Source organism: Pelobates fuscus, chromosome 5 (genome assembly GCF_036172605.1).
Source record: "Pelobates fuscus isolate aPelFus1 chromosome 5, aPelFus1.pri, whole genome shotgun sequence".
In the NCBI taxonomy this organism is placed as follows: Eukaryota; Metazoa; Chordata; class Amphibia; order Anura; family Pelobatidae; genus Pelobates; species Pelobates fuscus.
In genome coordinates this window covers 120,881,798-120,898,461 of record NC_086321.1, presented here as the reverse complement: position 1 = coordinate 120,898,461, position 16,664 = coordinate 120,881,798, and the positions used below count along the sequence as shown (strand labels likewise).

Here is a 16,664-nt window from a genome sequence, read left to right as displayed (position 1 = left end):
AGTCAAGCGTGCAGCTGCCAAGATGCCACTTGCCACCAGTTTGGCCATATTTCAGAGCTGCAACATCACTGGAGTGCCCAAAAGCACAAGGTGTGCAATACTCAGAGACATGGCCAAGGTAAGAAAGGCTGAAAGACGACCACCACTGAACAAGACACACAAGCTGAAACGTCAAGACTGGGCCAAGAAATATCTCAAGACTTATTTTTCTAAGGTTTTATGGACTGATGAAATGAGAGTGAGTCTTGATGTGCCAGATGGATGGGCCCGTGGCTGGATTGGTAAAGGGCAGAGAGCTCCAGTCCGACTCAGACGCCAGCGAGGTGGAGTACTGGTTTGGGCTGGTTTCATCAAAGATGAGCTTGTGGGGCCTTTTCGGGTTGAGGATGGAGTCAAGGTCAACTCCCAGTCCTACTGCCAGTTTCTGGAAGACACCTTCTTCAAGCAGTGGTACAGGAAGAAGTCTGCATCCTTCAAGAAAAACATGATTTTCATGCAGGACAATGCTCCATCACACGCGTCCAAGTACTCCACAGCGTGGCTGGCAAGAAAGGGTATAAAAGAAGAAAATCTAATGACATGGCCTCCTTGTTCACCTGATCTGAACCCCATTGAGAACCTGTGGTCCATCATCAAATGTGAGATTTACAAGGAGGGAAAACAGTACACCTCTCTGAACAGTGTCTGGGAGACTGTGGTTGCTGCTGCACGCAATGTTGATGGTGAACAGATCAAAACACTGACAGAATCCATGGATGGCAGGCTTTTGAGTGTCCTTCCAAAGAAAGGTGGCTATATTGGTCACTGATTTGTTTTTGTTTTGTTTTTGAATGTCAGAAATGTATGTTTGTGAATGTTGAGATGTTATATTGGTTTCACTGGTAAAAATAAATAATTGAAATGGGTATATATTTGTTTTTTGTTAAGTTGCCTAATAATTATGCACAGTAATAGTCACCTGCACACACAGATATCCCCCTAAAATAGCTAAAACTAAAAACTACTTCCAAAAATATTCAGCTTTGATATTAATGAGTTTTTTGGGTTCATTGAGAACATGGTTGTTGTTCAATAATAAAATTAATCCTCAAAAATACAACTTGCCTACTAATTCTGCACTCCCTGTAGTGTGTGTATTAGATGCTGTGTGAGAATGCAGAGTGTGTGTTTGTGTAAGGATGTAGTGTGTGCCTAGTGCATGCAGATTGTGGGGTTTTGTAAGGATGTGGTCTGTGTAAATGTTGTGTAAAATAGGGGCTGCATCCTGCGGTGAGACAGCCCCCCCCTTCCCCCCCCTCCTGCTTCTACCTGTGGCCGGAGAAGGGGGAGATTGCAATCACTGGTGGTCCAGTGGCATGCTGGAGGGAGCCAGCCGCCGTACACTGCAGAGGGCCAGATGTTTTAGCTAATCAGTATTATGCAGCTCCTAGCTGAGCGGGCATATTTTATTTAACAGTTATTTATGCAAGAATATTGGTAATTACACAAATAGGGTATATGTGATTAGACAGGAAGCCTCTGTCTGCTTATGATCTAGATGGAAAATGTGCACCAAGGGTCTGTATGGGGCTGCAGCAGCTGCTCCCATTCACCTTTTTAAAAATGATCCTGGAATGGAGACAAACATCTGTGAGGCATTTGGCATTTCTATTTCACAATGGTGACCGTACGCCTGAGATTTGTCTAGCCCTGCCTTAGGTCATCCACTCCCATGTGCATTTTGTTTTTTTTTTTCTGGCTTTTTTTGTAATAGATATGCAAAATGGACCTTTCATAAAGATGAGCTGCAAGAATTTGTTCCCCGGTTTGGTGGAAGAGTGTGTTTTGATGTTCAGACTAAGTCAGATCAGGCAGCACATAGAGCCAAGGGTCTAGAGGTGTTAAGGTAACCGCTTTTTAGATTTTGACTGTCAAAATTTTTAACCTGAGCATACATAACAGAAATATTGATATTTTCATAATTATGTTTACATGTACATCTTTTTTTTTTTTTGGTGCATAGGATAGCATACAAGCACGTATTCATTTCACAAAAAACAGAGCTTAAGTATAGACAAATCAAGAAATGTATATACTGCACTTATTAGAGTTTTATATATAGACGATATGTCAAAGGCACATTTCTATTAGATTGAACAAAAAGATAATGTAATATACTAGAGAATAGAAATGTAGAGAATACAAAGAGCAAATACCACTGGTTAGGTAATTGGGCTATAGCAGATGATCAGTAAGAGCTCTATAACGGATTGCAATGGCGAGAACATATCAAACTTCAGTACTTCATAGATACAGCGAAGTCACAGGTAAGATCTATGGTTCCCTCAACCATTGGCTTGGTATTCTAAGGGATCTCTTGGGATCTAAGGAGATCCCTCCACCAGACCCCAAGCCGCCTGGCAGTCCGGCATAGTGTTCCCCAGGTTGTTGACTGGGGATCGTTGCTGTGGTCATTAGATCTTGCACACCGGTGACTGAATTTGAAAGCTTCTAAGTTAGGTAGGCTATGCTGACGCCGAAGAAGGTCGCCTCTCAGTAGTCGAGGTAAGTTGTGGCCGACACAAAGGACAAGAGGATAGGACAGGGCCATCTGCCGCAAGGGTTTCTCGCGCATTCTATTCTTTAATGTCCCTTTGGGAACATGGAGATGTGCGTGAGCGTGAAGTTGCTTAGTAGGATGGCTTGGTGGGACCGCTTCTCGGCTTGCAGGAGTGGAGGTAAGTGTACGATCACGGAGCTTGGCCCAGAATTTCTTACAGATGTGATCAAAGGCTAGGAGTAGCTGGTCCATGTTTGCATACAACTGTGGTAAGTCTTTTTTGCTTTAGATCTCAGAAGAGCGGCCATTTTTGTTATTAGGTCCAAATTGCTGGACACCTGGATATTTTATCGGGTGACGGTTGCAATGCAAGAGTTGGGGGCTGGAATATCCCCCACCAGCCCAACAGGAGAGGGGGGAGGAGTAGTCCTGACAGGGCTCAGGAGTTGCAAGCTCCAAGTCAAAGCTGAGGATTGGCTTCCCCGCCCTCTTCATAAACAGCAGGCCGCAGGAATGTCTAAAACGGCCGTGCCTACTGGTAGAATGTACCTCCGGTATGAGTAAAGTGAGCGCCAAAGTCCAGTTTGAGGCTTTTAAACGTAGATTTTCTGGAGGAGCTACAGCCATCCTGGTGGACTGTCAGGCACCATCCCTACATGTTCTTTATCTTACCTGCTTTTACCCGGTAACTTGAGAATCTTTGTCCCCAAGATTTTTCCTTTTTTGAATCATTGGATTTTTTTTAACCTTTGACATCCCTGAGGGAGATAGAATCTGCATTAATTGACATGTGCTTGATAATTTTGAATTGCCCGTCACGTATGAGATATGCACATATATTTTCCCTTCGTATAGTGGCAGTACTCACAAGTGGGATGTTCCTTCTGTTGTTGGACAAGAAGCTCCCCCTTCTTTTGAATCTTATACTGTGCTCCGCCTGCTGCCTCTATAAAACCTGCAAGATCGAATCACCCGCCAGTAATAAAAAAGAACCAAACGGAGACTGAATAATGCAAAAACATTTCATCCAAATGAAAGAGGAGGGAAACCCAGTACTGCCACTATACTAAGAAAAAAGGAATTTACGGTAAGTAAAATTACTGTTTTATGACATGCTAATCATTTTTCTACAATAAAGTATGCACTTTCCATGATCTGCCTGGTGGATAATTATGAGATCCTTATGGGTGTGGACTGTTTGGTTGGTTTTGGTTATATATAAAAGCAGCTTGCAAAAGTTTCAGATGCCTTGTCTAAAGCCTTTGCAAGCCCTTCCCTTCTCTAACTGCTCAGTCACAGACTTCCAAAGCAGCTAAATGTGAAGTCTTTGCAAGGCAGGTGCTCTGGACAATTGCTGCCTATTGAATTTAGCTAACCTGAGCTAACCAAACTAGGAAGTAACAGGATGGCTGTCCGATTGGCAGCCAGAATGGTCCGTAACAAGGTAATTTTATAAAAGTGCCAGTTTGTATTAAAAACTAGACTTTTTCTAAAATGGAAAATGAGGACACATGATTCACACATAAGGGCTGCGCTTCTAACAATTATAGTTTAGCCATTGGACATGAAATAATTATTTTATGGTATAATCATTATATATTCTTTACTTTGTTGTATTTTATCATAGTAATAAAGTATGTCATATCTGTTCTAAATATTCAGGTTTTTTTTCATTTCTTATAATATATTTTGAAATTCTAATTCAGTTTTCTTTTTTATAAACCACAAAAAATGATGTTTTGGAAAACTGTAGTATATCTTTCGAGCAAGTATACTTGCTTTGCATGTATATTATGATCAAGGCATGTATGATTGACAGAACGTAATTTTATTTGCAACATAACCATTTTTGACAGTTTTACAGTTAGTTACAGTTAGCAGGTTGCCTTTTTTTTAACACTTTATTTATATCTAACTTTGAAAATGTATAAATCTTTAGTACTTATATGACGTTTTTTGGAAAGATCCTAACCCAGGGGACCAGGGTTAATGGGATGAGTCTGCAGGTATAGTTTTAGTTTGAAATATATTGGGTAAAGTTGTGTGCTTGTGTATCTGTCTTAGAACGAATGTTTCAATGATTTTTGCTTTTCAGTAAAACAAGCGTATATAGTGATGTTTGGACTTACATATGTAATAATTAATGATGATCCTTTTAGCAGCTTTCTCACTGGGAGCATGTAGTGTTAGATTGTGGCAACAAATTAAAGTATCGTTATAGAGTTTAAAATGCCTAGCTTATATTTTGGTAGTTTGGAACCTCCCTTATTGGATCAAAGATGCATTATAAGATAAAAAGGCTACATTTTCTTGCTTATTTGTTCAGTGGATTGTACAGAACAAAATAGGAACAAAATTTTATGCAATACCATTTTTTTTTTTTGCCTAGAACAGTAGTACGTATTGATGATTGATACAGGGCAATTAATGTTGCTGTGTTAAGAAAGCCAGTGTTGTTAAATATAATAAAACAGCTGTGTCTTGCAATACTCCACAAACAGAAGCACACGTCTTCCTTTTGAGTGGGCACATTGGCTATTGTGTTGTGCATTAGGATGGCATTAAATGTGCAGCACCCATTAAGGCTTTTATTCCCTTTTTTAATTCCTTTGAGGTTTGTAGGATGGAGTGGTTGTGTGTGTGCCAGATATAGCCCACAGCCAACATTGTCCTGTAAAAAGTGGCTGAATATTAACCCAACCAACTGTTTTTGTGAACAACATGTATGCATGCTCTTCTTAGTGTCTTAATAATTATAGCCAATAATTACAGCTGAAACCGTTCTTTAGAAGTTATTCGTGTTTTATCCAGTTTCATCCAGGCATTGCTGACATCAATGGATTTACATCGATGTATCCCATTCTACCATGTAGGCAATACAATATGCTTTTATGTTGACGGCTCTGGGTTCAACAAACTTTAATTGCTGAAATACATTAGCCGACAATCACCTGTATAGTTATTACTTACAAACATAGATCTGCTTTTGTTTTTTAATCCTTCATTTGTTTGGTTGTAAGACCTTTTAGCTTAATTAATAAGGGTGCCCTCACAATGTTTCTTAATTGTTTCCCGTACCCTTGCATGCTTAGCATTTCCTGAATATCAGAAGCGCAACCCTTGTGTGCTGAGTCCTGCTTCCCTTTGCCAGTTGGTGTGTTACCTATTTATTTAGTGAATGTGCTTTTATTCAACAGAGAATAATAACATTCAAATGTAGTTCGTTGATGCTTTGATTGGAACTCGTGGGGTGAGCAGGAAACGGGAGGGGGGGGGACCGAAGCGTGCGTCGTGCCAGGTAATGAGCAGATGCTGCTAATGCAAGGACCAGTGAGGTGATGCCAAGACCCCATCTGTTGCCAGGCTTGGTGCCGCTTGGCTCTTATCCACCTTGGGGTGGGGGGTGTGGGGGGACTAAACCAGCCTGTAGCTTTCATACATCGCACCTAATTCCGTGCTTCACAGATTCAATGTGAGAGGGAGCGTTGTCCTTTCAAACTTTTCTGTTAAACTGTCCGTATGTTGATGTGGAACTAGAACATAACCAAAGGCTCACAAATTTTTTTTGTAAATTTCAGAGTTCTGCTTGCTTTGCTTTGAAATACAGCTTGGTATAACATTGTTTTGGAACAACTAATGAAGTTAGGTTCTTTGTTCGAGCTAAAAATGATCCATAAAAAACAGGCATAATGAACTGAGTGCTAGTGCTCAGATTAGCAATATTTCTAAACTCTACCAATGAAATTAGTTTAAATGTGTCTACGTACAGATGCAATGTTGCCTGGTAGTTCTTTTAAATGCTGCAGCATAATCCTTGTTAAAAAAAAATTTTTAGCACAATATTTCCATGACATAAAAACACTCACATGCCAACAACGTTTTATTTTTATGTTTTAAGTTTTCATACCACAAATTGTACTTTAGATGCAAGATGGGGAGAACTACCCGGGGATTGTGATTTTTGTGATGTGGAATAACTTTTCATTAAATTGTCTTGTGCTTTAATCAATATTTGTTAGAGAACTTTTGAACTATAAGTTATACTTTATATTCTAGAATCTGCAATCTTTTTGGAATATATCTTTTTATTACACATAAATAGTTTTTGTTTTGCAGAAAAATACTTTAAAATCGGCAAAACTTTATTGGCACATTAAATAGGCACAACTTAATTGTGAAGAAGTTTCTATATTTCAGTAGATAAAATTGATAAGGGACTTTATAATCCTCTGTTCTAGTTAATCCCCCCCCCCGCTCCCCCCCAAATAACTGAATTCCATAAATATCCATCATACGCCTTTCACCCTTGTTAAAGTTCAGTGAACAAAAAAATATAATAATAATCTTTATGTACTGGGTAAAGATGCCAGCTGTGTCTCCCCAAGGAGGGCAATAATGAAACCGTAAGCTGTGCAAATGGTACCTAATGAGTTTAAGCTGATTTATGCTTGCCTTCAAAAAGTGCTGTTTGATGTCTACAAAGTGCTGCCGCTGTGAAGTAATGCGGGCCATCCACGCCTCCCCTGTCCTCCTAATGGGTCCTGGGTGGAAGATTTATACCCATCGGCCTGGGAGCGACAAACGTAATGGAGGACATTTGCTTTTATTATTAGCGATGCATATTTAAATTAATCTGCTATTTGCCTAAACAATTAGCTGCCTCGTATAGAGCACGCACAGCCAAAGATGCAATTAGTCCTCCGTCTAAAGATGAGACCCTAGAATAAAGTGTCCCTAAGGAGCTTTGACGCTTTCAGCAGAACTTTGTCCCGGATAACTTCTTTGCAAAATGGTAATTGCGTTAATTACTTAAAAGGTAAATAATTGTCTAACTGGTTTCAGAAAAGATCAAGGTCCTATTTAAACCTCTCCATTAATTAGGCTGACATGTTATGTCTCTTTCTCAGTTTTAATGCTTTCAAGTTTTCTATCTAATCTATCTGTCTATCTATCTCTCTATCTCTCTATCTGTACATCCACTTTATTTTAAAGTTGCAGTTCCACATAGTTTGTCATAATACATTTTGTCCACGTGCAAGAGATTGGAAAAATAGTTTTGCTCTGCAGAGTTCCTTGGCCTGTTAGTGCATTTAAGTAGTTTAGGCTTGTTTTTACATTATTGATAAATTGTGCCTGCAATCTTTTTACATCACAACCCTCGTTACCATAAAATAAAGAATGATTTGAATATTGTTTTGTTTTTGTCTTCTCTTAGGCACTGTTGATGTTTGGAGCCTTCTGATTGGTCGGGAACCTATCCACCATTATCAACACAACCAAAAAATCCAGGCTTTAGCCCTCTGCCCAGAAACGGCTGCCATAGCAACAGCATCCAGTTTCCAAATCAAAGTGGAATGTCCTGATGAGCGAGGGTATTGGAGAAGCACCTGCAACTTTCAGACCCAGAAGCTGGTGAGTTTGCATTATTGCTAATGTGCCAAAGGGATTTATGCCAAAAAAGTAATTTAGGTACCACAAAATATGTTTTATTATATAACAGAATAATTAAAATTCAGAGGGAAAAATACCAAATGGTGTTGAGAATTAATAATAATAAAGAAACATTTTGCTGTTTATCATCAAAATTAATACATTGTGATTTTTTTTTTATTGTTTACAGATGGCTAGTGTGTATATATGTATGTGTGTGTGTGTGTGTGTGTATATATATATATATATATAATGTATTAAGGCCATTTGGCTTGTAATTGTGGGAGGGGCTTATTATACACTTACCTATTTAAGGAACACCCCTTACCTGGCTCCATACTGTTCGAGGTCAGCATTTTGAATGACCCTCCCACCACTTTACATTCTCATACATTTTTCTCCCTTTCTTTTTCTTTTCCTTTCTTTTCTCACTCCTTGGTGGGCCCTCTTTATTTACAGGCCTACCATATCGTCGGTCCCAGCACACCACAACCGACTTGCTCTTTTATACTATCTTACGCTTATACTGGAACTTTACTCCTTATACGGCTATGTGCCCCTAACACAAATATATATATATATATATATATATATATATATATATATATATATATGCATGTTTGAGGTGCCAAAACAACATTACACCAGCTGATCATCAGACATAACGGTTAGGACAATGGAGCAGTCTTGCACAATTTGTTATATTATGTAAAGTTGAAGTGAACATAATACGGGTAATGAGGCACAAACTCATAACTATGGTAACCTGCCTCAGCCAGTGAGATTAGCATTATAGGGCATCAAGAACCCTGGTCTAAATACATGATTGGTACCATCTATAGGAGTGTGGGAGAACACTATCCGAAACTATGGCTGTGTTGGAAGCCCTTGGAGACACAGAATCTGTGGGTACACGGTAAAATAAACCGGGATTAAGCCTGCAAGTAACCTCATCCTACGATGGAATTCATAGGGTAAACTATGGCCACAGGTCTTGAAGTAAATGGACGATATTAATAGGGCTTCCAGCTGGGAAATTTATACCTAACCAAGGTGGCAGCGGGGCTAGGGGGTGGAGGACTGTGAGAAGGCCCTCGTTGCAAACTTGGTACAACACTAAATAAACGTATAGGCCCCACACACGAAATTTAGAGGTTCATGCCCCTAATTACGGCCCAGACACCACTAGGCCACCCTGAGGTGGATCAACAGTAATGGTAAGTAAAAAAGCAAAAAAAATACACAACATTGTAACAAGTAATAGCAAAATAAAATAAATGCATCTAGTGCCTAGTTTGAAGCGACCGCAAATTAGGTCACTGAGTCCTGGCTTCCGAGGGGACAAAAGGGACCAATTTCGAAACATCCCAGGTATGGTGAGAGGTCTTGAAGCCTCTTTTAGTGCCACTGACAGGCCAAATGCATCCAGGAACGTAGCAGCTTCGTCGGGTGATGCGGCTCTGTAGGTCTTTTCCTTTGTATAGGCCATTCAAGCCCAAGGAGCTGTCCACCGGTATGGGATACCTGTCGTGTAGACTGTCGCCATTGTAAAGTGGAGTGGGTGTGGTCTTAATGGAAGGTCAGATGGTGGGATTCAAAATCCAGAGGTGTCTTGTCTCTGGGGGCGTTCATTAGTTTTTACTTGTCTGTGTAGGATTGGAACCGACTATGATGTCCCTTGTGGACTCTGCTGGTGCACGTGGTGTCCTTGGCAATCCTGTAAGCACCATCAAGATTGATGGATTTCACCATCTTGGCTGGCTGTACTGATGTTATTAAGGGTCTGAGTAAATGTGGAAGGTCACTGCTTCAGACACCCCTCTGATATTTAGATTCTTCTTCTGGCCTCTATCATGGAGGGAATTTATTCTCTGATTAATATTAGTGTTAGAGGGCTGCAAGGTATGTACACTTTTTTCAAGAGCGGATAGGCCTCTTTTAGGTTAGGACACGTCCTCCTCTGTGGCGTGAACACGATCTGTGACAGCCTGAACTTCCACTTTCACTAAAGCGATATATCTTCCTAATTCGTTCATTCTGATTAGTTATGTCTTCCTTGGCGGCAAGATTAGATGTTTCTGGGGGAATGCCCGAGGTGGAGGGAGTGGGGTCACTAGGCTCAGTGTGTGGCAGACTGACATCACCATCCAATAGGTCTATGGAGACCTCCCTCTCTGTTGGCTTCTCTACTTTAGTTTTCGACTTGAATTTAAGCAGCTTGCCTGTCTTTTTTGTTTCTTGGGATGCTGTCTTTGGTCTTGTGCGTTCCATCGCTGAGCAGACCGGCTCCATCTCAGGAGGAGTGGAGTATAGGGCACAGTCCGCAAAGGCTCCTGTGTGTGCCTCCGTGATCCTAAGGCTGCCCGGCTTGGAACTTATCTTGCAGGGCGGGCTAGTATATGTTTTAATGTGTTTATACGTCTAATCAGTTTTATATTTGCTTTTATAAGGATGAAACATTTGCTATAACAGCTTTTTTTATACTAGCACGAAAAATAGTATATAGTGCGTTCAATATTTTTATAGAAGAGAAAACTAAGTAGTTAAGCATTTGTACTGTTCAGGCCAGCAAGTATAGATAGCTAGTAACTGTTGACCCTACTAATAACCACACAGCTCTTGACATATGCACCGTCGTTATTCGGCAGGTGCTATTTTAGTTTACCTTAAATAAAACACTGACACCGAATTTATCTGTTGGATTATAACGTCCACAGCTTTATTAATTATTAAATATATAAATAAATAAATTAACAATTTAGGGTCATTGTCCAGCTAACATTATATTACTATCCCCCCGCACAATACCCCTGACAATGACCCTATCTTTTGAACAATAATTAACATTCACTTAACATATAACCAGTAACACACGGCCTACCAGAGAGGCCCCACAACCATCTGTTAACTGTAGGGGTGTACCCAGACACCCCTACCCCCTAGGTTCGTAGCCACCGAAGAGCTTGAATCTACCAACACTCTAATCCATCTGGCCTACTCCAGCCTAGGCCTTGGCCTGTCCATTCCCAATTCCATCTAACTCCTGGCTTTAACACGCCCTGTTCCCGCCGCTGTGACCAAACGGGATCAAAACTCAACTATAGGGAGGGTGGGTGGGACAAGTGACAGGTCAGTGCAATTCAGATTAACTGGCTCCTCACTTAAGATGGCCGCCTATTTACACTACCTGACTCCTCCCCTACTTAGCCCCTCCCTAAACATCCCATAACTTTCCACCTGCCTACTTCCTGGCCTTGTCAAGGCCCACTCCCCTGTTTCACTGTTCCATGGGCTTCATGACATATGCACCGTCGTTATTCGGCAGGTGCTATTTTAGTTTACCTTAAATAAAACACTGACACCGAATTTATCTGTTGGATTATAACGTCCACAGCTTTATTAATTATTAAATATATAAATAAATAAATTAACAATTTAGGGTCATTGTCCAGCTAACATTATATTACTATCCCCCCGCACAATACCCCTGACAATGACCCTATCTTTTGAACAATAATTAACATTCACTTAACATATAACCAGTAACACACGGCCTACCAGAGAGGCCCCACAACCATCTGTTAACTGTAGGGGTGTACCCAGACACCCCTACCCCCTAGGTTCGTAGCCACCGAAGAGCTTGAACCTACCAACACTCTAATCCATCTGGCCTACTCCAGCCTAGGCCTTGGCCTGTCCATTCCCAATTCCATCTAACTCCTGGCTTTAACACGCCCTGTTCCCGCCGCTGTGACCAAACGGGATCAAAACTCAACTATAGGGAGGGTGGGTGGGACAAGTGACAGGTCAGTGCAATTCAGATTAACTGGCTCCTCACTTAAGATGGCCGCCTATTTACACTACCTGACTCCTCCCCTACTTAGCCCCTCCCTAAACATCCCATAACTTTCCACCTGCCTACTTCCTGGCCTTGTCAAGGCCCACTCCCCTGTTTCACTGTTCCATGGGCTTCATGACATATGCACCGTCGTTATTCGGCAGGTGCTATTTTAGTTTACCTTAAATAAAACACTGACACCGAATTTATCTGTTGGATTATAACGTCCACAGCTTTATTAATTATTAAATATATAAATAAATAAATTAACAATTTAGGGTCATTGTCCAGCTAACATTATATTACTATCCCCCCGCACAATGACCCTATCTTTTGAACAATAATTAACATTCACTTAACATATAACCAGTAACACACGGCCTACCAGAGAGGGCCCACAACCATCTGTTAACTGTAGGGGTGTACCCAGACACCCCTACCCCCTAGGTTCGTAGCCACCGAAGAGCTTGAACCTACCAACACTCTAATCCATCTGGCCTACTCCAGCCTAGGCCTTGGCCTGTCCATTCCCAATTCCATCTAACTCCTGGCTTTAACACGCCCTGTTCCGCCATAGCACATGACTTGATCCCTTAAGGACATGTGCGCCCCCCACCACCCTGAAACAGGGCCAAGCTAATCCCTTCCTGAAAGCCTAGATTGAGCAAGTCACAACCCACGTCTGACAAGTGTACCCCGTCTCTCCTAAAATAGCCCGGCAGCATGTCCTCCAGTTCCCTATGCCGAACTACAATGCCCCCCACTCGCCGCACAAAACTCGCCATCGCCCTGTTAACCTTACCCCTGCATCGAGCCACTGCAGCTGGATCCCTGGCGTGCCGCCACGTGAAACGGGGGACCAATTCCGACCACACCACCACCACGCCAGGGACCAGGTCCAACAGCCGATCAACGTCTCTCTTCATCCGTCTAACCAACTCCCTTTGCGGAATCAGACCCAAATCGTTCCCACCCCCGTGCAATAAAACTATGTCTGGTGCAGACCCTCCTGCCAACCTGCTAAACAACGTACTACTGAGGCTTTGCCAGCTAAACCCCCTAAAGCCAAACCAAGAAATCGACACATCTCCTTGATTAAAACCCAGCTGTGCTCCACTTCTCCGAACAGCAGCCCTCTTCTGAGCCCAATAGACATACGAGTGGCCCCAGATCCATACTCTCCATCCTGCAAAGAAAAACACGTTAATACCAAACAGATGGATTACACTTCCATCACAGCATAACACTGCCCTGCTCACACCAGCCTATCTGGTCTAACATATGATCGAAAACGCAAGGATTCCCACCTCCCTATGCGTTTAATCCTCTCATCCCCCAGCCCCAGCCGTGCGGCCTCGGTTGCCGCCCCAATTCTAAAGGAGTGGGTCCCAAATTGCCCCGGCTCCAGGCCCAGCTTACTTACCCCCATCCGAAACACCCTCGCGAACTGGAAGCGCGACAGGGCCGAGCCGTCCTGGTGCACCAAGAAGCAACCCTCACCCCCCGGGCGCAATGCCCGGTACTCCGACCCCTTTTCAACTGGGCACACCCCTGACCCAGGCAGCCCGAACAGCACAACTGTGCAACCTTTACCAAAAACGTCCGTCTTCCAACGGCGTAACTGAATTTGCACCCTGTCCTCGCGAACCTCCACATCTGTGAGCTGAAGACCCCCAAGGCCCCTCTTGTTTGCGCTTACCAACTCCCCGATCCGAAAAGCCCCGAAAAAGGCCCACACAAATGCCACCGTAAACAACGACACCTCGAATGTGGAGCTGCAAATGCCCGGTAGAACCCCCACCAGCTCCCGCAACAATTCAAAGGACACCGGTCTACGCGTGTCTACCGTTTTCTTCCCCCTCTTGAATCCCTTCACTGCCTGCCGGACCATGAAGTGTTTGGTATCATCAACCCAGCCATTGAACTTAAACAGGAAAGCCAAGGCAGAGAGATGTCTATCCACCATGGCAGGCGACGCCTGAGCCGCGAACAATCGACAGAGCAACCACAAAAGTGCATCCAAGCGTTGCCCCTCCATAGGGGCGCTACTCACCTGGGCTACCGTCTCGTCCCACAGTTTCCAAACCTTTACGTAGGATGCCCACGTGCTCGGCGCCAGTGACCTCCTCACACAGTCTCCAAGCAGGCCGTCCCGAGTTGCCACATCACACCCGGGCACTCCTGACCCTGTGCCAGCGCGTCCGGCGCAGCCTCCCGAAAGCGTTCCCACTGAAAACGAGACAGTGAGTCAGCCACCACGTTCTGGAGCCCCGGGATGTGCCTAGCCCTGAACACTATGTTGAATGACATACAACTAAGTACTAATTGTCGAAGCAGGCGTACTACCGGGGGCGACGAGGCGGTCAAGCTATTGATCGCTTGCACTACCGCCATGTTATCGGAGTAGAATACCACCTTTTTGTCAGCCAACTCCGTACCCCAGAGTACCACCGCTACAACGATGGGAAACAACTCCAAGAACGCCAAGTTCTTAATCAGAGGACTCACCTTCCACGGTTCCGGCCACGCCTCCGGGCACCACTTACCTGCCAAGTAGGCCCCAAAACCAATACTGCCGGAAGCGTCTGTAAACAACTTCATCGCGGCCGACGACACCGACGGTTCCTGAAAGAACACTGTCCCGTTAAAGGTGCCCAAAAACTGTTCCCAAACCCCCAAATCGTCCTTCATCTCGGCCGCACCCCACTTGTTGCTTGCGCCAACCTCCGGCAAAATATCCTCCCCATGGGGATCACCCTGCACGCAAAATTGAGGCTCCCCACGAGGGACTGGAGCCCCCGCAAGGTCACCTTCCTCGCCCCCTTTACCACGTCCACTAGCTGTCGCAGATGCCGCAGCTTATCCCTAGGCAGCCTGCATTCCCCGAGCTCCGAATCAATTTCGAGACCCAAGAAGCTAAGGCACGTGGTGGGGCCCACCGTCTTGTCCCCCGCCAACGGCACCCCAAAGGTATGCGCCACCCGCTGAAAAACCCTCAGTACCTGAGCACACCGCTCAGAGTCCCGCGGGCCGACACACAGAAAATCGTCCAAGTAGTGCACTACAGCACCCCCCGCCGATTCCGTGCGCACCACCCATTCCAAGAAGGTACTAAACCTCTCGAAGTAAGCACAAGAGATGGAACAACCCATAGGCAGACACAAGTCCACGAAGATTGCACCCTCAAAGTGGCACCCCAACAGGTGGTGACAGTCCGGGTGTATGGGCAGCAGCCGAAAAGCCGCCTCCACGTCCACCTTGGCCATCAGCGCCCCACGCCCCGCTCTCCTAACCAGCTCGACGGCTTTGTCGAATGACGTGTAGGAGACCGAGCATAGGTCGGCGTCGATGTCATCATTCACCGAAGACCCTTTCGGGTGCGATAAATGATGAATCAGACGGAACTTTCCCTCTTCCTTCTTGGGGACCACCCCCAACGGTGACAACCTCAGATTCGCCAAGGGCGGAGCCGGAAATGGCCCCGCCATCCTCCCAGCTTGCACCTCCTTGGCCAATTTCTCCCGCACTACCCCCGGGTGTTCCCTGACCGACCTGAGGTTCTCACAAGGTGCCCCCGGCCCCGTGGCTTTGAATGGAATTTTGAAACCCTCGGCAAAGCCCGCCCGAAGGAATTCTGCCACGGCTTGATCAGCGTATTGCCTTAGCCAAGGCAACATCGCGCCTACCTTCACTGGTGGCACCCCCAGCGGGAGCTGTGGGAGCGGCCGCTCCCGTTGCTCCTCCCCCTGCGGCCGACTTACCTTTCTTGAAGCACCTGTTGACCCCGTGGTTCCCGCCGCACCCTGAGCATTCATGCCGGAATCTACAAGCGGATCCCCACTTACACTGTCCTTCATTGAAGGCCCAGCAGGTACCTTTCTTTTGACCTGCCGCCACCGCCCCCCCGGGAGCGGTGCCGGCATTCCCTGGAAAGGGCGCATTCTTTTGCGCCATCATTAACCGCATCCAAAGCGGCAGGTCCATTTGGTCCCAGCGCATGGAAGGGTTGGCCGCCAGTCGCTGACGGAACTGCTCATCATACCTCCACCATGCCAACCCCCCATAGGTGCGGTATGCGTCCCCGATTCCGTCCAAGTAACAAAACAACTGAGAGCAGCACTCCGGCCGCTTCTCCCCAATAACACTGGCCAAAATGCAAAAAGCTCGCAGCCAGTTGCCGAAGGTCTTCGGTATCTTGCGATACCTCCGCCTTTTCTCCTCCTCTTCCTTCTTGGCGTCCTTCTTGTCCTCCTCTTTTAAATCTAAGAATTCCTCCAGGGGAAGAAGGGAAAATATTTCCACGAATTCCCCTTTCGCAATCTTCTCCTTCACCTCCCCTTTTAAATGGCAACCTAACGGCCCCGCGAAGGACACATGTACATTCTGACGCGCTGCTTCCGTAATGTCCCCACCCATCACGTCGAGTACCCCGTCCCCCACCGATGATCCGTCAGGCTTATCAGTGGGCCGCGTTTCCTCCCTATTACCACCTGTCACTCCTGAGGATACCCCCACCAACCCCGACCCACTGCCTTCACCTGCTGACCAAACCCTATCGAACCTAAGCGGCTCCCTATCCTCTGACCATGAATCTATGAATGACTTCAAACAATGTATGAATGTCCCCGGGTGTGGTGTAGAGGAAGACTCACCGCTGATGCCCCTGGCCGCCGCAGGCCGCGGGGTTGCTGTCCCTCCATCCGCCATTTCTGACACTGGAGCTCCCAATAGTCGCCGACTCCTGCCCGCCTGGTCCCGCCTCGGAACCGCTGGTGAGTTACTCCGCGACCTGTAAGGAGAAGACATCCTGGGTAGTCTGCCCGAGTAGCTCCCTACCCGCCCTTCCTCCCTACGCTC

The 16,664-nt window shown here is 45.1% G+C and overlaps 1 protein-coding gene across 2 annotated transcripts in view; it reads left to right on the top strand.

The window, feature by feature from the left end:
- The window catches only part of FBXW8 (F-box and WD repeat domain containing 8), a 169,566-nt gene that overhangs the window by 87,124 nt on the left and 65,778 nt on the right, over positions 1 to 16,664 (top strand). For both annotated transcript variants that reach the window (XM_063454201.1, XM_063454200.1), the window contains exon 6: positions 7,755 to 7,951. In XM_063454201.1, coding sequence (XP_063310271.1) covers positions 7,755 to 7,951 — 197 coding nt within the window. The remainder of the gene's footprint in view (positions 1 to 7,754; positions 7,952 to 16,664) is intronic.